The sequence below is a fragment of the Schistocerca americana genome, chromosome 1 (genome assembly GCF_021461395.2).
Source record: "Schistocerca americana isolate TAMUIC-IGC-003095 chromosome 1, iqSchAmer2.1, whole genome shotgun sequence".
Lineage (NCBI taxonomy): Eukaryota > Metazoa > Arthropoda > Insecta > Orthoptera > Acrididae > Schistocerca > Schistocerca americana.
This window is the reverse complement of record NC_060119.1, coordinates 257765016-257792559: the sequence shown is the minus strand read 5'-3', so window position 1 is coordinate 257792559 and position 27544 is coordinate 257765016. Positions and strand designations below refer to the sequence as shown.

General features: G+C 44.4%; 1 protein-coding gene across 1 annotated transcript in view; it reads left to right on the top strand.

Annotated features, from left to right (window-relative positions):
• LOC124624022 (cyclin-dependent kinase-like 4) overlaps positions 1-27544 on the top strand; it is a 237731-nt gene that overhangs the window by 60862 nt on the left and 149325 nt on the right. Inside the window, exon 2 of the mRNA XM_047149083.1 lies at positions 15548-15737. Coding sequence (XP_047005039.1) covers positions 15548-15737 — 190 coding nt within the window. The remainder of the gene's footprint in view (positions 1-15547; positions 15738-27544) is intronic.

The window sequence follows — 27544 nt, the reverse complement described above, 5'->3', positions numbered from 1 at the left end:
CCAAACTTTTTCATCGGGTTACCACAAGGTATACAACTTATTGCGTGAATGATCGGATCACTCGTTTCCTATCATTAACTGTGCAGTGGCGTTACTCTTTACACCATTTCAAGCGTCGCTTAGCATTGACTACAGAAATGCGTCTCTTACGAGGAGCTGCTCGATCACTGTATTTATTTAATTCCCTATGCACAGTAATTGTGCTAGCTGGACTGCTGGTATCTCTTTAGAATTCACGAGTGATTTCCCCCGTCAGATTTCATGCGAAATATTACAACCACCGTCTGCAGTGCTCGACACTCCTGTCCATCAGTACGTGAGATATACCTTGTCTTGCTTTAGCTGTGGTTGTTTCTTCCACTTCTGTCATGTCAGGTGCAGTCGTCTTGGGCAGCTTTAGAGGACTGAAATGTCTGTGATGGAACTGTTATTCGGATGACATCCAATGACTAGTCCACGCTCGAAGGCAGTGAGCTCTCATGATCGATCGATTCTGTTGTTACCGCTTCTCTACTGACAACAAAATAACCCCCGCACGCTTTTATACAAACGGAGATGGCACTTTCGTGATATCCAGTGGTCAGTTTCGCATTGCATGGGAGTGTCCAAGTATTTTTCATGAGGTAGTACATTTTCAGATTATTTTGGTGTGAGGAGATTTGCGATATAGTAGATAGGCTATTTCGATTTGCGGACAAATAGCTGAAAAAATGGTGCTCTTTCCTAGCCACAGAACGAGTATAGTTGTGGATCTGTGACTCTGAGTGCTGTGTTGAAAATACAGCGTTTATCGAGCGTAGCTTCAGTGGTGGACAGCGGGCAGTGGTCAGCCGGCGGCGGCGGCCAGGGGAGGCGTGCCGTGGCGTGCCGCAGTGCGACCGCATCGACCGACACGCGCACAGAAACGCCAGCTGCACAGAGCGACCGTCCAGTCTTCACCCTATTACATAACCCTGTCGTAGAACCGCAACGTGTTATTCCTGCTAACTCGGCAGACCTCACTAAATGACGTCCTCTCTGCATCCAGCGACAAGTTTGCTTAGCGGTGCAGGACAAGGTGTCCAAACTACGGGAGACAATCTCTTCCCTAATGCTGCGAATGAGCTGACAACGACAGTTTCAGCAACAGTATTCAAGGTTGCGGCTTAATATCGCCTCGACGACGAGGGTGATAGAGAAGGAGCGCAAGCTTTTAATGGACAAACGATGGGAAAGTAAATTCGCTATGTTCTTTGCAGACTAACTATTCAGCTATTTGCCTTAACCGATTTAGAAAAACTGTATTAAACTTAAATTTTAACTGTCACACAGAGATTTGAAATGTTATCCTCATGCATGTGCATCCAGTGTTACCACTGCGCCACCTGCAAGATGAAAATGAAACTGTAGGAAAATTTGTGACTAGAAACTAGGCTATTAAAGTATAGCGCCTACCATGATCTTAGCCTACTAGCGACACAGGAACTAGAGGAAGAACAACTAACGGTTCCTTCCACACCAAGAAAGAAAGATTTACTTCAAAAGAAAGCAGTTGGCTGAGAGTATGGTAATCCTACCAAACAAGAGCTGTTCGAGCAACATAAATAAGACCAATCGAAGGTGAAACGACGTAAGGACTGTGGTTGTGTTGGAACGTCAGGTAAAATTGTTTACATCTGTATATCTCACGATTGTATATAAATTCAAAAAAATGTTCAAATGTGTGTGAATATCTTAGGGACCAAACTGCTGAGGTCATCGGTCCCTAGACTTATACACTACTTAAACTAAGAACAACACACACCCGTGTCCGAGGGAGGACCCGAACCTCCAGCAGGAGGGCCGTGCAATCCGTGACATGGTGCCTCAAACCGAGCGGCCACTCTGCGCGGCATATAAATTCACTCTTAATTATTTTATTCAGCATGTGCAGGTGCTATTTCTTCACAGGCACATTTCGGATGACGTCCCATACTCAAGTCAACCTGTTGATTTTATAATTTAATATAGCTTACTTACGCCTATGTAAGTTTTATAAAAAGTTTGTTTACAGTTTTAATTATGTCTAGCTGAAATGATGTTCGTAATATATTTTTCAGTGGTTATTTGTCTTGTGGCAAGTTGTACGAACCACGTAATTTCAGCTGTGTAGAATACTATTTTTGAAAGATAAAATGACAGTTCTCGCCTCACAATGCTTTACTGTTACATTGTAAATCGTATATCTGAAGGCCAGAGATGATGGCTGTAGGTCACAGATATTAGAATGTTGTTACTAACTGCAGTTTTATGCTCGTTTTCTTTCATAGTTTGTTCGTAAAGGTAGCATTTTGCAGAAAGAATAAATTAAGAGCAAAACGAAGATCAGGAAAGACAAAAGCTTACATTTATTCTAACCTAGGTGTCTACTGATTACAAGTAAAGAATCAAACACACACAATAAAACACATCGGAAATGAAACTTCCTGGCAGATTAATACTGTGTGCCGGGCCGAGACTCGAACTCAGGACCTTTGCCTTTCGAGGGCAAGTGCTCTACCAACGATTTTATTTTTTTTAATGGGGTAAAGGTGGTTTGAAGCTCAGACTGAGACTTCAACGCTACTCATTTTTTTATTTTTTATTTATTTATTTCAGCCAACTGAGCTACCCAAGCACGACTGACGACCCGTCCCCACAGCTTCAATTCTGCCAGTACCTCGTCGTAGGAGACGTAATGGAAGCGTTCTCCAAACGGCTTAGTTTCTAAGCTATTCGAGTGCCGCCGTGGTTAAAGTATACCGTGTATGACAAAATGGCGCTATCCAAAACCGGCGCCGAGGCAACTGTGGAGCACCAAGGGCCGTTAATGACAGGGGTGAATGAAGGTGGAGGAGGCGTGCCCTGGCGAATAGATATGCAGCTGTTGAGCAACTGACCACCCAGGTGAGTTCAAGGGGCTTCCAAAAGTGTATCCCCAACGACCATTCAGCGAACATTTCTGTGTATGGGCCTCCACAGCAGGTGTCTGTTTCATGTAGCTTTCCTGACTACTATCCATTGGACGGAGTTTGCACGAATACTGGAAGGGGACATCCACTGAGTGACCACAGGTGGCCTTTCCAGATGAATCATATTTTATGCTCCATCAGACGGATGGCCATTGGCGCGTGTGGCCTTAAACGTTTGAAAGCAAACACCCTGCAACAACTGTCGGAAGGGTTCAGGCCAGAGGAGGTAGCGTTACCGTCTAGGAAATGTTTTCGTAGCATTCTCTGGAGCAATAAAAGTGTGCATCTCTCCTTGAGGATCATATTCACACCCACATGCATTTTTTTTCACCGAAGGATGGCCTCAACCAAGAGGACAATACAATGTGTCACGAAGCTGGCAGTGTACGTGCGTGGTTCAAAGAGCACCAGGATGAATTTACCACACTCCCATAGCCGCCAATCTTCCCGGATTTAAAACAAATCGAAAATCTGTGAGATCATTCGATCTGGCTAGTCGCCTCATGGATCCTGAGAAACCACAACCCTGCTGGTACCTTCCAGAACCTCACTGAATCTCTTCCTGGGCGTCTCGCATCGGTCTGAGCTGCAAAATGTGGTTATTCAGGCTTTTGGGGAATGACCACATTAATATTACTGGACAGTATACAGGGTGTTACAAAAAGGTACGGCCAAACTTTCAGCAAACATTCCTCACACACAAATAAAGAAAAGATGTTATGTGGACATGTGTCCGGAAACGCTTAATTTCCATGTTAGAGCTCATTTTAATTACGTCAGTGTGTACTGTACTTCCTCGATTCACCGCCAGATGGCCCAACTGAAGAAAGGTAATGTTGACTTCGGTGTTTGTGTTGACATGCGACTCATTGCTCTACAGTACTAGCATCAAGCACATCAGTAGGTAGCATCAACAGGTTAGTGTTCATCACGAACGTGGTTTTGCAGTCAGTGCAACGTTTACAAATGCGGAGTTGGCAGATGCCCATTTGATGTATGGATTAGCACGGGGCAATAGCCGTGGATCGGTACGTTTGTATCGAGACAGATTTCCAGAACGAAGGTGTCCCGACAGGAAGACGTTCGGCGTCTTAGGGAGCACGGAACATTCCAGTCTATGACTCGCAACTGGGGAAGACCTAGAACGACGAGGACACCTGCAATGGACGAGGCAATTCTTCGTGTAGTTGACGATAATCCTAATGTCAGCGTCAGAGAAGTTGCTGCTGTACAAGGTAACGTTGACCACGTCACTGTATGGAGAGTGCTACGGGAGAACCAGTTGTTTCCGTACCATATACAGCGTGTGCAGGCACTATCAGCAGCTGATTGGCCTCCACGAGTACACTTCTGCGAATGGTTCATCCAACAATGTGTCAATCCTCATTTCAGTGCAAATGTTCTCTTTACGGATGAGGCTTCATTCCAACGTGATCAAATTGTTAATTTTCACAATCAACATGTATGGGCTGACGAGAATCCGCACGCAATTGTGCAATCACGTCATCAACACAGATTTTCTGTGAACGTTTGGGCAGGCATTGTTGATGATGTCTTGATTGGGCCCCATGTTCTTCCACCTACGCTCAATGGTGCACGTTATCATGATTTCGTACGGGATACTCTACCTGTGTAGCTAGAACATGTGCCTTTACCTGTACGACACAACATGTGGTTCATGCACGATGGAGCTCCTGCAAATTTCAGTCGAAGTGTTCGTACGCTTCTCAACAAAAGATTCGGTGACCGATGGATTGGTAGAGGCGGACCAATTCCATGGCCTCCACGCTCTCCTGACCTCAACCCTCTTGACTTTCATTTATGGAGGCATTTGAAAGCTCTTGTCTACGCAACCCCGGTACCAAATGTAGAGACTCTTCGTGCTCGTATTGTGGACGGCTGTGATACAATACGCCATTCTCCAGGGCTGCATCAGCGCATCAGGGATTCCATGCGACGGAGGGTGGATGCATGTATCCTCGCTAACGGAGGACATTTTGAACATTTCCTGTAATAAAATGTTTGAAGTCACGCTGGTACGTTCTGTTGCTGTGTGTTTCCATTCCATGGTTAATGTATTTTGAAGGGAAGTAATAAAATGAGCTCTAACATGGAAAGTAAGCGTTTCCGGACACATGTCCACATAACATATTTTCTTTCTTTGTGTGTGAGGAATGATTCCTGAAAGTTTGGCCGTACCTTTTTGTAACACCCTGTATATGTTTCTAGTGCCAACGGCCCTGGAAACACTATTAGAGGAGTTTTGTCAGCCTACACGGCGCTCTGCTCAAATCTCTGTGACGCTGACACCAGATTGGTCAGACAGCTACTCCTCCGAGGTATTGGAGATAGTTATGTCTTCGATCTGCAGCCAAAGACCTTGGCATTCGTAGCAGATGAGGTCCGTACATAGTTTGTCTTTACACTATGTTGGCGACTAATAAGATGCATAAAACTTCCTGGCAGATTAAAACTTTGTGCCGGACCGAGACTCGAACTCAGGAGTTCGAGTCTCGGTCCGGCGCACAGTTTTTATCTGCCAGGAAATTTCATATCAGCGCACACTCCGCTGAAGAGTGAAAGTCTCATTATGGAAGATGCACAAAGTTGAATGATTTGCAAGACTTTTCTAGCGGATGACTTTTAGTTTTAGATATACTATCTGAGCGTGTGGCATGAAAGCTGTAGACCTAGACATCACGTCGTTATTCTTAACACATACCCGATTCACAGTTGGTCTATAGCACAACAAGTGCCTGAATTGGCTCTCGCTATACCCATTCTAGCGAAAGGTAACTTCAGGGAGGGCTAACTCAACTGTCAAACTTTCTGGATGTGGGTCGTTACTTGCCTGCTATACCTGTAAGTTATTTGAATGGTAGATACGCCTGGAAAAGCTCATGTTTCATATTAAAAGGACGCTGTTTGTCACTAATATTAAAAATACACATTTTCTGATATGACCACTGCAAGCAATTACGATGGGGGTAATTGTCGCCACATTTTGCTGAACGTTGATTGATTTTGGGGGCTCCACGAAGCGGCAAGATATGGCATGTATCAATGTTGTTAGTGCCATGCGTACTGAAAATTGTACAAAAAATGTCATTGCATTTTCTATAGTCCTCATCTGACAGAGTAGTGTAAGCATAGTGATGTAAATATCGCTGCCCAGTTCTATGGATATGAAGAACTAGTATGACTACAGGATCATATGTGGAAAGGTCCCAGTACTAGTCTCGCATATAAACGGTAACAGTGCTCACACAGAACTAGGGACAGATAGCTAGCTGAAATGAGGTGTTATAAACATTTCAGGGAAAAAATGGAGAAGATTTCACATCAGTTTCCCGTTCGTGTATTAGTATTAGGTGCATATTTCAAATTACCAGCTATATACTGGGAGACTCAAGTGATTAGGGTGGGTAACAGGGACAAGAAATCATCTGAAATTGTTCTAAATGTCTTGTCCAAAAATTATGTTGAGTAGAGAACCGATTCGTGATTGTGACTTACTATATCGCCTGATCATCAATAGGTCCGAATTTTACACTGGCGTAGGTAGAACAGGGAATCAGTGAAAATAAGATACTTACAGCATCACTGAATACTGCTGTAAATAGCAATATAAAAGAAGGTAAGGAGTTGTTTCTGACAAAAACACATTACCTGAGCGGTCAACATGAAATATTCATCTCCAGGATCGAAGCAATGAGAACTTCAGTGCAAACTCTAACGTAGCCACAGACTCAAAGAAAAACAAAAAGTGAACAAAACAAAACCAGCATAAGGAAAAGCATGTGTGAAGCCTTAAATCAGTAAAGGAATCCAAGGCATCTCTGCAGACTCTCTGTTACTATAGTAGCATCGATGTCAGATAGAAACCATCATACTGAGCGCCTTTTTCCAGATCTGTTTTACGGGGATGGGGAGGGGGACATCTTATTTTGATTCATCCTTTAAATAGTCGCACGGGCGACTGAATGACAGATGTTGGAATAAGTAACCACGGGATAGAAAAGCAACTGAAATCTCACGGCAGAGTAAAAGCCACTGGACATTATGGGATGCTAATACTATTCTACACAGAGTGTAGAAAACAACTTGCTCCTCTTCTAGCGGTGGGATATTGTATGTCACTGCAGGAGCGAAGGGTTGCTAGTCATTGGAAAAATGTGCAGGTCGTTCCCATTTGCAAGAACGGACGTCGAACGAACGCTCGGAGCTGCAGTCCTATATTAATGACGCAGGTCTGTTACAGAAGTTTGGATTATGTATTACACTCGCGTATTACGACATTTATGGGGATCGAAAACCTCCCATATACCTCCCAAATACGAAGAATGGGTTCTGAAATAACGAATTGTAACAAAAATCAAATGGCTCTGAGCACTATGGGACTTCTGAGGTCATCAGTCCCCTAGAACTTAGAAAAAAATAATGGTTCAAATGGCTCTAGGCACTATGGGACTTAACTTCTGAGGTCATCAGTCCCCTAGAACTTAGAACTACTTAAACCTAACTGACCTAAGGACATCACACACATCCATGGCCGAGGCAGGATTCGAACCTGCAGCCGTAGCGGTCGCGCGGCTCCAGACTGTAGCGCCTAGAACCGCTTGGCCACTCCGGGCGGCGAACTGTAAGAGTACGGGGGGATGATCTCTTCTGAACAGCACGTTGCAAGCACCTCACATATGCTCAATAATCTTCGTTGATCCATTATGGATCGTGGGACGACGGCTGGCGTGAACTTCTTGATGCAATAACTTACCGACAGCCGTATGTATTGTAGAAATTTATTTTATTTTATGAACTTCATAAATTGAAATAAATTTCTACAATACATACGGCTGTCGGTAAATTACTGCATAAAAATGGCTCAATAATGTTCGTGTCTGGTGAGTTTGGTGACAAACGGAAGCGTTTAAACTCAGTAGAGTGTAGCAATGGTGGACGTATCGGGTGTCGCATTGTCCTGCTGGAATTACCCAAGTCCGTTGGAATGCATAATGGACATAGATCGATGCAGACGTTTAAACATCTTACGTACGTGTCATCTGTCAGAGTCGTGTTTAGACGTATCAGGGGTCGATATCACTCCACCTGCACACGCCCCACACCATTACAAAGTCTCCACCAGTTTGAAAATTGCCCTTCTGACATGCAGGGTCCTATTCATGAGGTTGTCTCCATACCAGTACACCTCCATCTGCTAGATACAATTTGAAACGATATTCGTCCTACCAGGCAACATGTTTCGAGTCATCAACAGTCCAATGTCGGTGTTTAAGGGCCCAGGCGAGGCGTAACGCTTTGTGTCGTGCAGTCATGTAGGGTACACGAGTGGGTCTTCGGCTCCGAAAGCCCATGTCGATGTTGTTTCATTGAATGGTTCGCATGTTGACACTTGCGATGACCCAGCACTGAAATCAGCAGCAATTTGCAGAAGGGTTGCACTTCTGTCACGTTGAACGATTGTCTGCAGTCGTCGTTGGTCCCGTTATTGCAGGATCCTTTTCCGCCTCAGCGATGTCGAAGAGCTGATGTTTTACCGTATTCCTTACATCCAAGGAACACTCGTGAAATGGTCATGTGGGGAAAATTGTCACTTCATCGTTACCCCGGAGATGCTGTGTACCACCGCTCGTGCGCCGACTATAATACCACGTTCAAACTCACTTAAATCTTGATAACCTGCCAATGTAGCAGCAGTAACCGATCTAACAACTGCGCCAGACACTTGTTGTCTTAAATAGGCGTTACTGACCCCAGCTCTGTATTCTGCCTGTTTACATATATCTGTATTTGAATACTCATGCCTAGACCAGTTTCTTTGGTGCATCAGTGTAGTTCGGCACTGCCGCCTAATGGATAAAATAAGAGGATACGAAATACCAGACCAACTGCGTGACTGGATTCAAGAGTTTCTAGCAAACAAAACACAACTTGCCATTGTAAATAGAGAGAATTCTTCAGACTTGAAATTAACTTCATACGAATCTCAAGGGAGTGCTACAGAACCATTACATAGTGGAAATCGTCTGAAATTCCATAAGGCCTTGTATACAGGGAAGTTGCGACGCTAGAAAATTGTAGCTAAATGCAGGATGACATGCAGGGAATCGACATTTGGTGCAGGAATTGGCAGTTGGTCAATGTAAACAAATGTAACGTACTGCGCATAAACAGCACAAACATTCATTATCGTATGGTTCTTCCATTTGACCGATGAAGTTTTCCATTTGAAAGATATGCGACCATTCACACTTCACACGTGATAATTCTACGGAAACATCTTGATCGCTGAAAACTATATTTATGACCCGTTTTGAGTCATCGGCATCGGATAACTGTGGCGAAATTTAGATGAAAGAGAAATTAGAAAAGCAAACACATAAAAATTTTAAGGCCAATATAACATTAGGAATGGTAGCACATACGATGTATAAGTACTTACAATAGACTTATGCAAGCTCATACAAGTGAGAAATACAATCTCGTGGGAAATTGCCTTTCGGCGTATTTTCAAAAGACGTTGTTTGGAGGCTTCGCATGCCATACTGGACTCGAGGATCGTATTATTCCAATTCGATGTCAGATGGCATTGTTGTCAAACATCGACACAAACCAAGACGTAACTTTTATAATACACAAAACAAAGTTAATATTCCTACTACTTTACATCTCGTTTTTTTCCTTTTTTTACAATAAGCATCATATCGTCGGTGAAAAAAATAAATATAGAATACGTTATGAGTCAAAAACGTCATGAGGCACATACAAAGATCGTACAGCACGCTAGGCAACTAGGAACAATGTCCACATACTTCATCGAGAGAGAAAGCAATACCCCCTTCCTTCTTTGTTCCCCTTTATGCTGTCCTTCAGCCTTGCGCAGTGGCTGCGTGGTTAGAGGCGCCATGTCACTAATTGCGCGGCCCCTCCCGCCAGCGGTTCGAGTCCTCCCTGGGACATGGGTGTGTCTGTTCTGCTTAGCATAAGTTAGTTTGAATAGTATGTAACTCTAGGGACCGATGACCCCAGCAGTTAGGTCCCTTAGGAACACTCACACATTTTGAGCTGCCCTTCCTTCTTGTTCGCCGAGCTGTTCTAGGCGCTTCAGTCCGGAACCTCGCGAGTGCTACCGTCGCAGGTTCGAATTCTGCCTCGGTCATGGATGTGTGTGATGTCCTTAGATTAGTTAGGTTTAAGTAGTTCTAAGTTCTAGGGGACTGATGACCTCAGATGTTAATTCCCGTAGTGCTCAGAGCCATTTGAACCTTCTTGTTCCTCGGTTCTCCACCCTCCCCAACCCAGGCCTACTTTCCTACACACCTCCGCTGTTCCTTCTCACCCCTCCGAGTAATTCAGTAATTCAACATCTGTCTCCATCTGCCCTCTACCCTGCCCTCGGTGACACCCCTCCTCCTCCTCATCCCCCTCCCCCAGCCAATCCTCCTTGTTCCTATCCATCCCAGACCACCCTGACAGCGTTGTAAAAATTACTGTTTTGTTTTTTACATGACCCACCTGCGGTCTCAGTAAATTGAATCTTGCTCGTTTTATAAGTCTGCAAGCTTTCGTTGCCATTGTAATTAAAGTTAAAATCTTCTGTGTTGTTAGGCCATGTCATATTTCCTTCTAAAATAATCGACGATTCGACTCCTCTGCTGCTTTGTTATATATCATAACTATAAAAACAGGCGATTAAACGGTGACTGTTAAAAACTGAAACAAGGCGAAAAATTTTTGCGAAGAAAATATAAAAACAAAGATTAAAACACATAGTAAATAGACAGGCACAATTAAAAAACAAGGCGACAGTCTGGTTTCTCTTCGCAACAGTTAAAAACACACCTAGCGACAGTATGGTGGCTGTTCGCAACACTTATAAAAGGGGATGCACAACACTGAAGACTCACGGAAACCTGCACTATAGAGTACGAAGGCATATGGGAGGGGGGGGGGGAGGACCCAGGGGAGGGGAGAAGGACCCAGACAGATTAGGGGGAAAAAGGTCAGGCAGGAGAGGAAAAGCAAAAAAAGGTGAGCCGATGGAGGGAGAGGACATAGAAAAAAGGGGGCAGGAAGACATGAGATGAAGTGGGGAAATTAGTGGATGGGAAAGAAAAAGGACTCGGGGGAGAGAAAGGAGTCAAAGAGAGGGTAGGTGGGCAAAAAACAGGATGGAATGGTGGGAAAGGGAGCCCAGGAAAAGGACAGTGTGAGGGAGGTGAGGTGAGAATCAGAGTTGATAGGAGGGATAAATGGGGAGACAGAGGGCATCCACCGGGAAGGGGAGTTGACGGAAGCCACTTTGGGAAAGGAGATGAGGGGTGTAGAGTTGGAGGGTAGGGGAGTTGCTAAGACTGGTGTACGACATTTGTATGTGCCCCATGACAGGTTTTGAGTCATAATGCATTCTACGCTTTACTTTTACATCACCAATATGGTGCTAATTGTAAAAAAAAAAAAAAAAAAAGTGCAGATGTTGTGTGGTAGAAAAATTTACGTTGTTTTGTCTGTTATAAAAGCTATGTCTTGGCTTGTGTCGATCTTTGACATCAACGTCATCTCGCGCCAAGTAGATATAACACGGTCCTTGAGTCTACTGTCTTCAGTATGGCATACAAAGTCTCCAAATAACACCTTTTGCAAATACGCCAAATAGCAGTTGCACATGAGATTGTACGTTTTTCTCGCATTGCTCACTTGTTTGAGCTTTCTTAAGCGCATTGTAAGAACTAGTACTTAGTATGTACTTCTGTTCCTGATGTTACATCATAATTATTATGTATTAGCTTTTTTAATTTGTCCGTTGTTCCTATCGCGCTGAATTCATCACCACTTTCACCAGCACCATATCCTTCCCCTTACTCAGTATGGTTTCTGGCCCTCCTTCTCGGCCAACGACCAGCTCGTTTACCTTACCAATGTTCTTTTCCTCCAACTTAACACCTGTCACTCTGCTATCTTTGATTCCCTTGTCCTCCAGAACGTCTATAACCGTGTCTGGTATCCTGGGTTCCACTGTAAACTCCAGATCTACGCTCTTCCTGTCAGTTGCGCCTGCCTCATTGCTTCCTTCCTTCCGTCGTCCCTCCTATGCCACTGTCTACTATACCAACTCCCATAATATCCATCCCACTGCCAGGGTGCCCAAGGCTCCATCCTTTCCCCTCTCCTCTCTCTCCTGTACACTGCAGATAATTCCAAACCTCCCCTGCTTGTTCATTCCCTCCAATTTGCTGATTACACCGTCTTCCTGGCCCTTTATCCTACCCTTCAATGGTCCTGCCATACCCTTCAAACCCACCTTGACTAGTTCATCACCTGGTGCAACCAGTGGCTCCTTTGCATCAACCCTTCGGAGACCCAGGCAATCATCATAGGTCATACCACCCGCTCCTTCCAGCTTCACGATTTTTCCTCACCATTTGTAGTCGTCCTATCCACCTCACTCCTACTCTGAAATACCTTTGTCTCACCCTCTACCATCATCTCACCTGGACTCCCCATCTCCTTACGATCCAACACAAAGCCCACAATAGACTCTGCCTTCTGAAACTCCTGCCTGGTTGGACATGGGGACTGCATCCTTCCACCATCCTTCCACCATCCTTGACCTATCCCATCCTTTGTTATGCCAACATCACCAGGATTTCTGCCCCACCCAGATACTATATGGCCCTCCAAATCCTTGAACGCCACACACTCTGCCTCACCTTCTGTATCCGACTCCCGTCCTCCACGTGGGTCCTCAACAACCTCATCCCTTTCCCACATATTCCACTTTTCCTCAAACACATCAGCGTCCTATTCATCATCCACAGACTCGATCTCCCCAGCCCCTAGCGTCTCCTATCCACTTATCCCCAGACCATTCCTGTGCCTTCACCATTGTGTCCTGCCCTCTCTCCACAATCTTCTTTCCCAATGCAACTTCCAGTGCCTACTGCTCAGGGATGATGAGCTTCACCAACTCCTGCCTTCCCCCTCTCCCTCCTCAGAGCTCCCTCTCCCTTCCTCTTCCCTTCCCTCATCCACTCTTCCCTCTGCCGCCCCATCCCTTTCCAGTGCACCCCTTCTGTGTCTCTGTGCTCCCTCCTGGCTTGCCTTCCCCTCTCCATCTTGCAGCCCACCTGCCTCCTGCCCCTTGGTAATGCCCCCGACCTCATCTTTTCATTCTACCCCTCCAGCCCCCTCTCTCGCTGCCACTTCCTCTTCCCCCCTTTTTCCTCCTCCCTTGGCAGGTCCCTCCCAGCAGTTTTTATTCTTTGTCACGTGTGCTCGTCTCAAGCAGTGGTTTTAAAGTATCGTTGTTCTGCACAGTTTAATGCTGCTGCCAACCCTCCCCTGACCTTATGGTGCAGGGAAATGAAATCACAATAAAAGAAAAATAAAATCGTCCTTTGTTCCACTTCCTTCCCCTTCCCCTGAGCGGTTTTTTCCTCCCTCCCACACCCCTTCCCTTTCCAGTGCACTCCTTCTGTGTATCTGGACTCCCTTGTGATGTGCTTTCACTATCCATCTCCCAACTCACCCGTCTCCTGCCCCTTCGTGTGCCCCATGAGCACCTTGCTTTTCCTCCTACTGTCTCCAGCCTCCCACCCCTTCTGCCCCCAGAAGCTTTGAAAATCCTTCCCCTCTTTTCCCTCCTTGTAGGCCTCCCCTCACTTGGCAAGTCCCTGCAGGCAGTTTTTACTTTTTGTCGTGTGTGCTCTGTCTCGTGCAGTGGCGATTTGTGGAGCACACAAAGTACACTGAAGTCGCAGACACAAGTTACAGGTTGGCCACAGTATTAAATCTTTATGTGGACTTTTTTAAAATCTCTCTGTGTAAGTGCATATTTTACCTCCACAGTCTCTTATGTCCTCCTCTTTATCGCCTTTTCATGTTATATCAAGTATATCACTCGTATGAAGAGCGGCGGATTGTGCTGCTGCCAACCTTCTCGTGCGCATATTGGGCAGAGGAATGAAATTAAAATAAATAAAAAAATGTCATTTGTGTAATTTTGCCACAGTTATCCGAGGATGATGATGTGTCATAAATAAAGTCTTTAGTGATCAATACATTTCCATGGAATTACTATATTTTTTGATAATACAATTGCAAAAAAATCACCTGCAGCAGTTACGTCCATGTGATATGCGGAGTTTGCATACAAACTGATTAAAAATGGAACGCCCATACAAAGCTAATTTGATGTAACGTAGATGGGAGACAGATTCATTGGAAGAATCCCCAAAAAGTGTAGTCCACCTACAAAGGAGACAGGTTAAGTAATCCTCGTTCGATCGATACTTGAAAGTTGCTCCCAAGTGTGGGATCTGTACCAGATAGGGTTGATACAGAACATAGAGAAGATAAAAAGAAAAGCATCGTTTTTCATTAAGTAAGCGCGATAGTGTCGCAGAGATACTCATCCAACTCCAGTGCAGATCGTGTAGGAGAGGCGTTCTGCACCACAGTGTGTTTTACTGTTAAAATTCCGAGATCGTACGTTCCTAGAGGAGTCAACCAATTCCTCCTACGTATTCTAAAGAAAGAACCATGAGCATAAAATCAGAGAGATTCGAACTCACATGTAAGCTTACCAACAAGCTATCATCCTGTGAAGTGTTTGCGACTGGAAAAGGAAAGAAGGGAAGTGGCGCTGGTGCACAAAATACTCTCCGCGACACACCACAAGGCGGTTTCTGCAGTGTGGATGTACGAGAGGTTTTCAGTAAGTAATGTAACACATTTTTTTTCTCGGTGTATTTACGGTGAAAAATTGCGGGTTTTGCTGTCGGGCATCGTGGAATATTCCAGCTTCAGTCAATAATATTATTCCGTTCCTATAGGTGGCAGCGCCTTCATAATGGCGTCTGTAACAGAGGTGCATTCCAGACAGAGAACTGTGATTGAGTTACATTTGTCAGAAAACCAGATCATCACAGATATTCATAAGCGCTTGCAGAATGTCCACAGAGAACTGGCAGTGGTCAAAAACACGGTGAGCCGTTGGCCCAGGAATCTGTCAGTCATCATTGTTATTGTTATACTCCCAGGAAATTTAAGAAACGACTGCAGCCTGTTTGCCTTCCCAAAAATACAAACAAACTTCTCTTTCTGCATGACAGTGCAAGCTCTCACATAAATCTGTGCACACGAGAGGAGCCCATAAAACTTCATTGGACTGTTCTTCTTCATCCACCCTGCAGCCCGAATCTCACACCTTCCGACTTTCATTTATTTGGACCAATAAAGGATGCTCTCTGTGGGAAGCATTACGTGAACGATGGGAAGGGTACTGATGGAGCAAGACCTGTAGAGTTGTACCATGCGGGCATCCATGTCATCCCAGTAAGACCATCACATTGAACGGGGATTGTGTTCAAAAATAGGGTTTTGTTGCCAGAAGGGTGGGGAATAATACGGTGTACTGGATAACTTACTAAAACCAATCTGCTTCCATAAAAGATGTATTGTACTAATTACTGAACACCCCTCGTAGATATAGTTCATTAGGGAGCACTTTGCTCACCCAGAGCAACAGTGGATGATACCGTGCGCTTTGTTGCCGGCAGGTCGCGCACCTCGTCGCGCCTCATGGAGCGCTACGAGAAGCTGGCCAAGCTGGGCGAGGGCAGCTACGGGCTGGTGTTCAAGTGCCGCAACAGGGACACGGGTCAGCTGGTCGCCATCAAGAAGTTCGTCGAGTCCGAGGACGACCCACTCATCCGCAAGATCGCGCTACGTGAAGTCCGCATGCTGAAGGTGAGTTGTTTGCGGTAGATTGTGGTAGCAACTATCGTCTCTGGCTGTGTGCTTCGTGAATCCCAAATCGCATAAAGAACCTTTGGAAGAGGAGTATGCTTTCTGTGTATAGGATGGAAAGAGTAACAAATTGATCCTTGCAGCTCTTCTATTTGAAACAGGAGCATTAAGTTTGCTTACTTGGAAGGCATGACGTGGGGATAGGAGGGGCGGGGGATAAATGGAGGAGGTGGGTCTTTCAACCGCTGAAATATTGTCATCTTGGAGTTTATGTTCGACTAGACGATTTGGCTTTGTCGTGATATAATTTCTGTTAATGTTGCCGTTAATACTTTGCGCAAAAGTATGTAGGGAATGAGTTCAAACTGAAATACAACAAATAGCTACTGCGATTTAACCACCACCAAGCTGATGTTTCATCCCAGGCCCAAGTACCAAAATAGCCCATTATGGCTTCCTCCATTTCAACTTTATTAGGGAGGGGTACCAGGAAGCACTTTGTGTACTTCTCACCAGTGCGACAATAGTCACCTACATCTAAATATACATACTCTTCGAGCCACAGTATGGTGTATGTAACAGAACTGTAAAAATACTATCGATTTCCACTCGCAAGTGAAGCAATGGAAAAACGACTTCCTATAGGCCCCCGGACGAGCCTTAATCTATCTCATTTTGTCTTCGTGGTCATTATGCGAAATATACACTGAGCGCCAAAAAAACTCATAGAGGCATACGTATTCATATACAGGAATATGTAACGAGCCAGCATACGGCGCTGTGGTCGCGCAGCTGTTAGATCGGTTACTGCTCTATAAAGGCAAGTTATCAAGATTTAACAATAAATCTCCGACATCGCTCCGGCAGGAAAAAGGTCCTGCAACGACGGGACCAACGACGACTGCAGACAATCGTTCAACGTGACAGAAATGCAACCCTTGCGCAAACTGCTGCTGATTTCAATGTTGGGTCATCACCAAGTGGCAATGTGCGAACCCTTCGACGGATCGTCATCGATATGGGCTTACGGAGCAGAAGGCCCACTCGCGTACCGTTGATGACTGCATGACAAAAAGCCTGGGCCCGTCAACACCTACATTGGTCTGTTGATGACTGGAAACATGTTGTCTGGTCGGTTGAGTCTCGTTTCAAATTGTATCGAGCGGATGCACGTGAACGGGTGTGGAGACAACCTCATGAATCTATGGACCCTGCATGCCAGTAGGGCACTTTTCAAGCTGGTGGAGACTCTGTAACGGTGTGGGGCGTGTGGAAGTGGAGTGATATGGAACCCCTGATACGTCTAGACACGTCTCTGACAGGTGTCGCGTACGTAAGCATCCTGTCTCATAACCTGCATCCATTCATGTCTTTTATGCATTCCGACGGACTTGGACAATTCCAGCAGGGCAACCCATCCAGAATTGCTACAGAGTGGCTCCAGGAACACTCTTCTTAGTTTAAACACTTCTACTGACTCCAAACTCCCCAAACATCAACATTACTGAGCACTTCTAGGATGCCTTGCAACGTGCTGTTCAGAAGGGATTTACACCCCCTCGGACTGTTACGGATTTATGGACAGCCCTGCAGGTGTCATTTTGTCAGTTTCCTCCAGCACTACTTGAGGTCTTAGACGAGTCCATGCCTGGTCGTGTTGCGGCCCTTCCGCGTGCTCGCGGGGGCCCTACACGATATTAGGCAGGTGTACCAGTTTCTTTTTATTTATTTATTTATTTATTTAACCTGATCAGATTAGGGCCATCAGGCCCTCTCTTACATCGGACCAGTGTTCCACACATGCAGCATTTCACACATCAGAGTAACATCATGAACATAGTTTAAATGAGAAAATTAGCTTACTCTAGTGACAATATGAATAAAGACTAGTGACTAAGACCTAATAAAGTAAATGCGGAAGTAATTTTACAACAGTTGCTATACATACAGATTATGATAAAAGCAATAATAATAACAGTAAAACAAAAAATCAAATAATAATGATAAACATGACTAAGACCTAATAAAGTAAATGCTGGCAGTATTTTTACATCAGGTGCTATACATACAGATTATGGTGAAAGTAATAATAATAACAGTAAAAAAAATCAAATAATAATGACAAACATGAGAAAGATTCGCAATAGTAATGAAGGTTTGTGCAGATGTACATTAATATTTTGGTGTGTAAAGTAGATGTTTACTAGTATAGCGAGTTTTGGGTAAGGGAGGTTTAAGGAGGGGGAGAGAGGGAAGTAATGAGGTGAAGTGCACTCATGTACAGAGGAAGGCATTACTGTTGCTTAAGCGGCAGTAGAATTATCCAATTTTCTCAGGAGTGCCCCTCGAAAGCAATGTCACTTTCTCTCCACCAGTGATACTCGTGTCAGTTCCCGAAGCATACTTGCGTGTTGTTCGAACCTACCATTAACAAATTTAGTAGCCCGCCTCTGAACTGCTACGATGGCTTCCATCTATCCGACCTGGTGGAGATCCCAAACAACTCAACAATGGACGGCAATAGTATCCTACATGCGGTCTCCTTTACAAATGAACCAAACATTCCTAAAATTCTCCCAATAAACCGAAGCCGACCATTCGCCTTCTCTACTAAATTCCTTACATGCTCATTCATTTCATATCTCTTTGCAAACTTATGACTAGATATTTAATCGACTTGAACGTTTCAAGCAGCAAACTACTAATGCTGTATTTGAACACTAAGGGTTTGTTTTTCCCACTCACCTGCAGTAATTTACATTTTTCTGCATTTAGAGGTATCTGCTGTTCATCACACCAACTATAATTTTTTTCTAAGTTATCCTGTATACTCCTATAGTCACTCAACTTCGACGCCTTCCTGTACACCACACTATCATCAGCAAACAGATACAGACTGCTGCATACCCTTCCGGTCAGTTCACTTATGTACGAGTATACAGAAGATAACAGCGGTCCTGTCACACATCCATGTGACATTCCTGACTGTACCCTGTATCTGATGAACACCTGCAATCGAGGACGACATGCTTGGCTCTATTACATAAGAAGCATTCGAACCACTCATATCTAGGAATCTATTCCTTACGCTCGTGCCTTCGTTAACAGCTTGTAATGGGGTACCGTGTCGAATGCTTCTCGGAAATCTAGAAATATGGAATCTGCCTATCCATAGATAGTAGTATACCGTGTGAGGAAAGGGCTAGCTGAGTTTCGCAGGAGCAATGCTTTCTAAAACGATGTTGATACGTGGACATAAGCGTCTCGATCTCAAGAAAATTCATTATATTCGTATTGAGAATGTGTTCAATGATTCTGCAGCCAACCAATGTTAGGGATCTTGCTCTGTGATTTTGCGGGTCCATTCCTTTTAACCTTCTTATATGCAAGAGTGACATGTGCTTTTTTCACATCGCTTGGGATTTCGCGATGGGCGAGAGATTAGCGTTAAATGCAAGAGAAGTAATGGGCCAACGCCGTACTCTCTGTGAAACCGAATTCGGATCCCATGAGGAACTAGCGCCTCATTTGCTTTCAACTCTTTCATTTGTTTCTCCATGCCAGGGATGCCTATTGCTATCTACCCCATATGAGAGTCTGCACGATGGTCAAATGACGGTATGTTTGTACAATTCTCTTGAATGAACGACTTCTTAAATTAACTTCGTCTTTACATTTGCTGTCTTCACCTGCACAAACCAGACTCGTCAACGAGTGATTGGATAGAAGCCTTAATGTCTATTTCCCGGCACTGGTTACATTTGGATTCATCATTCGATGTAGTGTGATTTATTTGGTACCGACCTCCAGCTTCGACGTTGGGAGCAATACGATTGCGAGTAGACGGGATAGCTACTTTATTGTTGACAGCTTTGTGAGACTTGGTTGTCAAATTTGTTTTTGTTAGTGTGGTGGAATTCAACAGCAACGCAGGCTGTGTGGTGGAAGTGGCTAGGGGTTGCGAAGGCGTAATTGTAATATGGTAGTCCTGTTAGTTGCAGTGCTACCATTTATCAACTGACTACTGTCAAATAAAATCGCTAAAATATTAAGTGAAACGGTTTCACAAACAATTATTTAAAATAGCACAATAATTATAAGAAAACCTGCCTGGTTCCCATTCTTAACCATAGTGTCCTGAAGAATAATATCAAAAAATGTTGCACTGAGAGAAATAGCATTACCAATAGTTCGCTAAAAGTGCAACTAAATCACTCATTAACGTGTCTTATAAAATCTCAGAATTCATAATTGAGTTCTGTCTCAACCTATTAATACCCCTCAATCTGGGAATAACTCAACAAAATATCTGAAGGGCATGAGATAGTATCACATTTACAATTTAAATTACGGAGAACAATACAATGTGCAATAAGTAACAGACACACCTTACCACTGGCTTGAGCCAAATTACATTAACTGGATACCTTCTTCTTCACAAAAACACTCACTCACACACACACACACACACACACACACACACACACACACACGCACACACACACACACACACACACACACACGTATCATCCAATATTATGAATAGCATCAGACAGTAAACAATCTCTTAGGGCAGTTGAACATCAATTTGGTCAGATGTCGTGATGCCAAACGAAAAACTTGGCAAGTTAAGAAATAATACTTTAATAGTATCAATACAAATCTACCCCAAGAACTTCCCACAAACAAGACGCAACAAAATCCAACTAGCACACAACTAAACAAAGTAATTGTAACACGCTCCTGAATCCGTAACAAGTACCAGATCGTTAACTGAACACAACAAGACCTGAAAACGTGCTTGAGCAATCATGAGTACGGGTCACATAGCAATAGTTGCAGTCATGTCTGTGCATTCCAGGCGCTATCTTCGGTAATCACTTTGCGGCCCACTTTTTCTGGGTTTGGCGCTGGTCTCTCGTGTCGACAGCCGCCAAGTGCCACTCAGCTCCGCAGGCACACATCTCCAGTCTTGGCTGCACAGCTCCTCTTCAACAGACTACAGGACGGCCTTCTCGAAACCACACAAAGCCAAATGGATCGTACCCGAGCGCTGGATGCCGCTAGGTTCCACCTCTAAACTGCTACCAGTACAGTGCTTGCAGCAGGCCTCCAAGAACACGTCTCCCGGAAGGCCGCTTTCCGTTCTTCTGTATGTTATTCCTGTCAGCAAACTTGGATGCATGAACCGTTAACCTGATAGTGCGATAATTCTCGCACTTGTCAGCTCCTGCAATTCCAAAGACTGCAAGAGCGAGAATTATCGCACAATCAGTTTAACAGGTCATGCATCCAAGCTCCTGACAGGAATAATATACAGAGGAATGGGAAAGAAAATTAAGGATGTGCTAGATGAAGATCAGTTTAGATTTAGGAAAGATAAAGACACCAGTCAGTTTTGACGCTGCGATTGATAATGGAAGGTAGATAGGTTCATGGGATTTGTCGACCTAGAAAAGGCGTTCGACAGTGTAAAACGGTGCAAGATGTTCGAAATTCTGAGAAAAGTAGGGGTAAGCTCTAGGGAGAGACGGGTAATACACAATATGTACAACAGCCAAGAAAAAATAATAAGAGTAGATGACCAAAAACGAAGTGCTCAGATTAAAAAGGGTATAAGACACGGATGTAGTCCTTCGCCCATACTGTTCAATCTATACATCGATGAAGCAATAATGGAAATAAAAGAAAGGTTCGGGAGTGGAATTAAAATTCAAGGTGGAAAGATATCAATGATACGATTCACTGATGACATTGCTATCCTGGGTGAAAGTGAAGAAGAAGTACATGATCTTGTGAATGGAATGAGTACAGAATGCGCATTAAGAGTAAATCGAAGTAAGACGAAAGTAATGAGAAGTATCAGAAATGAGAACAACGAGAAACTTAACATCAGGACTGATGGTTATGAAATAGGTGAAACTAAGAAACCTTCTACCTAGGTATCAAAATAACCAATGGTGGATGTAGCAAGGAAGATATGAAAAGCAGACTAACACTGGCAAAATGGACATTCCTGGCCAAGAGAAGTCTAATAGTATCAAACACAGACCTTCATTTGTGGAAAAATGTTTTGGTAATGTACGTTTGGAGCACTGCATTGTATGGTTGTGAAACGTGGACTCTGGGATAACCGGCATAGAAGAGAGTCGAAGCATCTGAGGCGTAGTGGTACAGACGAATGTTGAAAATTAGGTGGACTGATAGGTAAGGATTGAGGAGGATCTGTGCAGAATGTGAAAGGAAAGAAATATTTGGAAATTACTGACAAGTAGAAGGGACAAGATGATAGAACATCTATTAAGACAGTCCATAGTACTAAAGGGAGATGTAGAGGGCAAGAACTGTAGAGGAAGGCAGAGATTGGAATACATCCGACAAATAATTGAGGACGTAGGTTGCACAAGTGCTACTTTGAGATGAAGAGGTTGGCACAGGAGAGGAATTCGTCGTGGGCCATCCAGTCAGAAGACTGACGACAAAAAAAAATCTTTGTTTTGTCCGCCATCAGCAGCCAAATCATCTCCTTTCAAGACACTGGCTTCAAGGCCTGATGAATCCGCTTCTCGACATCTCAACACAAGACTCTGGAAACAGCTCCTCGCTCCTCAGGAAGCCAGGGGAACAAAGTACGTGCTTATCCCCTCCAAGCGGTGGCTGCTGCTTTTGCTGTGTCATACGCCACCCGCTGCCCAGCATTTACCTCTGTGCTGGCTCTAATTTCCGATTGGTCCGCTGTCACACACAAGACTCCTTAACGCTGTCGCCATAGCAAGCTTGTCAACTTCGGTGCCCTGTGTGCAGCTGCTCTCTGATGCTTCGGCGCTCTCTGGCGTGGCGGGAAGACACCACAAAGGTACCATGAACCTTAGCCTTTACTTCCTTGGGGAGTGGGACTTAACTGCGCCTCATAACTACAGCACACTATGTAGAGCTCTTATTGTGGAGTGACAACAAACGTTCTTCTTTGTGGTATTCCGGAGGCTCTTTTTTTTCCTTTTTGCATTTAGATTCCCCCCCTCCCCCCGCCCCTCCCCCAGGGGGCTGGCAGCAGCGTAATACGCCGCTCTGTAGCCTACAGATAAAGTTAAAAAACATAATGAGGAGATATAACAATAAAAACAGATGATAAAACGGTGACTGCTTAAAACGATCATGGTGAAAAGTTGTGAAGAAAATATAAAGATCAAAGCTGGGTGATGCTGATTGAAACACATAGCAATTAGACAGGCACAATTAAAAAAACATGGCGACAGTCTGGTTTCTGTTCGCTTCACTTAAAAGGGGGATGCACAACACTGAACACCCACGGAAAGCACTGCATTATAGAGTACAAATGCAGATGGAGGTGAGGGGAGGACCTGGACAGATGAGGGGAAAAAAGGGGAGAGGAGAGGAAAAGCAAAAAAAAAAAAATAAAAATGGGAAAGCTAATGGAGGGGGAGGATCAGAAAAAGGGGGAGGCAGGGCGGACGCAAGATGGAGTGGGGAAAGCAGTGGAGGGGAAAGAAAAAGGACTCAGGGGAGAGAAAGGAGTCAAAGAGAGGGTAGGCAGGGAAAAAGAAGGATGGAAGATGGGGAGAGGGAGCCTATGAAAAGGACAGATGGAGGGAGAGGGAGATGAGGTTAAGAGTTGATAAGAAGGATAAATGGAGGGAGGGAGGGGTAGGTGAGGATCAGAGGTGATAGGAGGGCTAAATGTAGGGAGAGAGGGAATCATCCAGGAGGGACAGTTGACAGATGCCAGCTTGGGAAAGGAGACGATGGGTGTAGAGATGGAGGGTAGGGGGGACACAATGGTGAAGACATGGAAGTGGGCAGGGGTTGGAGAGGAGAGGGGCAACCAATCAAGACGGCGGGAGGTGTAGATGGCTCCTATATGTTTGAGGAAAAGGAGCAGATGAGGGAAAGGAATCAGGTCATAGAGGTCTGCTTGGAGGATGGGAGGCGTATACAGAAGGCGAGGCAGAATGCATGGCACTCGAGGATCTGGAGGGACTTACAGAATTGGGGGGGGGAGGGGGGGCGGATATCCAAATGGGACTGGCATAATAGAGGATGAGGCGGATTAAGGATTTGTGGGTGTGGAGGATTGTAGAGGGGTTCAACCCCCATGTCTGGCCAGAGAGAAGTTTAAGGAGATGAAGGCTGCTGTGGGCTTTGGATTGGATTGAGCGGAGATGAGGGATCCAGGTGAGGTGACGGTCAATGATAAGTCCAACGTAGGTGAGGGTGGGGGAGAGGCGGACAGGATGGGTGCAGATGGTAAGGGAAAAATGAAAGAGCCGGAAGGAGCGAGTGGTACGACCTACAATGATTGCCTGGGTTATGGAGGATTGATTTTGAGGTGCCACTGGTTACACCAAGTGGCAAAAAGGTCAAGGTGATTCTGGCGAAGCTGTTGGGACCATTGAAGGGTAGGAACGAGGGTAAGGAAGGCAGTGTCATCGGCATACTGCAGGAGGTTGACTGGAGGAGCAGGGCTCTTTCTATTTAAAGTATTAAAAAACTATACTAACTTCACTTCAATCATGTACTAACTTCCATAGCATAACCCGTCTTCAGTCACATAACGGTTCTCGTCTATCGTAAGCACGTACTTCGTTCCCATATTTACATGTTTCGTATCGTAACTGTAACGGCAAAAATCGGAGAAATTTTGAGTTAAATTTCCGTGCTTAGTTCACGACTCGAATAGGTAGGGGGGTTTTTCCAAACAGTGGCGCTAGTGAAGCGTGACATTACTGTTGTATTAAAATTTTTCATTTGTCATTGCTAAGACAATGGAATCTTAGAACTGACCAAGTGGTTTTGTTTACATTAGACGTTTAAAAATAAAGCATTCTAAGAAAAGGATATGTCACTTAAATATTTTCGTCGGATGATTTTTTGTGATATTTATGAAGATCTAACTCAGGAACAGAATTTATAATTGTTTCGTTCAACTTTTGTCAGTCATAATGAACGGCAGTAAAAAAATCGCAAGACAGCTGTACCTGGTGATTTCTTTATTTTTACAACCGATTTCGTTGCATTTATGAAAAATTTTAATTTTTTCGAGGATTTTTAAGAATTTCCTTTTGGTAACATTGTTATAGATCTTATGTAAATTATTAAAACAGACATTAAAATCAAAATTAAAATGTACTTATAACAGCGCCACATTAGCACACCAAGACCGCCACTGCCCACCAAAATTTCTAATAAAAAATCAATCAAATCCATAATGAGGGGAAATCTTCCAAATAAATAAACTACGGCATCGTGGTGCATAATGCTGTGGTGCAATCTGAGAAAAATAACATTTGTAAGAACAACGAGTAAAAAAGAATGACATAAACAAGGAGAGATTAAAACTGGGGCCTCTAGCCAGGTGGATAACCAACTTTGACCTACCTCCCAGCCCCCGCCTTCACCCACCCACCCTCACACGATTATGAATAAATTTAAAGATCGTAAGGACAACAGAGGAACAAGCTGCTAAGCGTATGCGTGTGTTAATCCTTAAATTAAGACGTTAACATTGTGATATAGTTATTGATCGTTGAAATTTTTTGTCAAGCAAACTGTATCAAGTGAAATGACATCCAACCACGGCAGAAATTTAAGACAATAAGACAACAAATGATAACTTGATAACTTGAAGTAACATCTGTCTCATGGTCAGGTGTGAGAAAATGTCTTAAGTTTTCACTCATTGTACGTACATACATATATATTATTCGTAGTGCGCCGCAGCACTAGTCGCCCCGAAGCCCTGTTTTATTTATTTTGACGACTTCCCTTCTACAGTGGCCTTGGTGAGCAGATGTGACAGTCTTGTAAGTATGTTTTAATTGTGATGCCTGTTTAAATAATTTATGCAAGATCTACAATAATATTTTTAAAAATCTTAAATTCTCTAAAAAATTTAAAATTGTTCAAAATTTTTAGAACTTTTCTAACAATGTTTTGATCATATATATGTTAGATGGGATGCTATCCTTTTAACGTGGTTCACTTGAAGATGCAGTTTTTATGCAGCGATACCGATTGTGACAGTAAAAAATAAAAAAAAATCACCAATTACAGCTGTCTTGCGGTTCATTTTACTTCCATTCACTATGAAATTTAGTGGCTGCGGCTGTTCGCATTACAAAGTTTTGGCAATCAGTCACCTTCAGAAATGACAAGTGGTTTGCAGAACTACGTCATTGACGTACTTGTGTAAACAACGAATTTCGTGAAAGTCGACCAAAATTGGCTGTTACTTCAAGAAACATGGAAGCTGCGCGCAACGTGACTGAAGAGATTGATATGTGACTTGCAGGGGCTGTATAAGAATATGCAAGCACAGTGACAAATGGTTGCTTGAACATATAAGCAGATGCAAGTCAATCCTGCAGGTTGCGCTGTGGTATTTTACCAGAAACGGCACCTATGCAATGTCCTCCACACGTTGCAAGTATTAGTTGTGGTCAGAAGAGTGTTGTGTGTAATTACTGGTGCATTATGTCGGAGCTAAGTGAATTCGATACTGTGCAAATTGTTGGTGCTCATATGATGGGTGGTTCTGAAACTAAGGTAGCCAAAGTGTTTGATGTTTCAAGAGGCACAGTCCAAAGATTTATACCGCTTACAAGGGAAGTGGAAAAACATTATCCGGTAAGCCACAACGCGGATGAAAGTGTTCGTTTAGTGATTGTGACAGAGAGTCTTTGACGAGGATTGAGACGAAAAATAAGGGGACGACAGTTGCAAAAGTCACTGCAGAACTAAATTTCGCACTCCTGAATCGTGTCAGCACCGAAACAACACGAAGAGGATCCATAAAATGGGAATTGCAGGGCGGCTGGAGTTCTGATACCACTCATCAGTGATGCAATGCCCCTAACAAAAAACATGGTACCGAAGCCATAAAACCTGGAATACCTACTTCTGACCGAAATTGTGCCCCAAGAGTGACAGGGGATCGGTGGTGATTTTGGCAGCCAAATCGCCGTATTCCATGAGAAATCTGCGAGGCTGCATTACTGACAGGGATCATATGGCCATATTTGTTGACCAAATCCATCCTATGCTATGTTTGTTCCCCAGTTCAAAAATGGCTCTGAGCACTATGGGACTCAACTGCCGTGGTCATTAGTCCCCTAGAACTTAGAACTAGTTAAACCTAACTAACCTAAGGACATCACAAACATCCATGCCCGAGGCAGGATTCGAACCTGCGACCGTAGCGGTCTTTGCGGTTCCAGACTGCAGCGCCTTTAACCGCGCGGCCACTTCGGCCGGCTGTTCCCCAGTGGTGACGCTGTGGTCCAATACGGCAGGGCGCCTGTTCACACAGCTGGGATCGTCCAGGACTGGTTTTGCAAGGTTGAGGATGAATTGTTGCATCTCCTGCGGGTACTGTAGGCGCCCTGGTGGTCCTGGTCGCCTACAGTGGACTGGAAGTCGAGCGGTGACCTCTCCAGTTGACAGGATGCGTCAGGAACGCCAAAGAAACATTATTAATTCATGACACCTTTACTCCTGCCGAGTACTATGTGGCCTGCGTAACACAGGCTGGCTGAGCTTGGTGGTATCAACGACCTTCCCTGAATCCCGACTAACTCGGAGCGATGACACCGGCTCCGGGCTGCACCAGTCTTGCTAGCGTAGCGCCGCGTGCTGTGACGTAGTGGTGGAATGCACTTACTTTGGCCGCGGTGGCTGGTGGCGCCCGGCTGGCTGGCCGGCTCAGCGGCGGACAGCAGGCCGCTGTGTGTAGGAGGCTCCAGGTTGGAGTCCCGGTGCTGTTGGCACGAGAAGCGTTCTTGTAGTGTGGA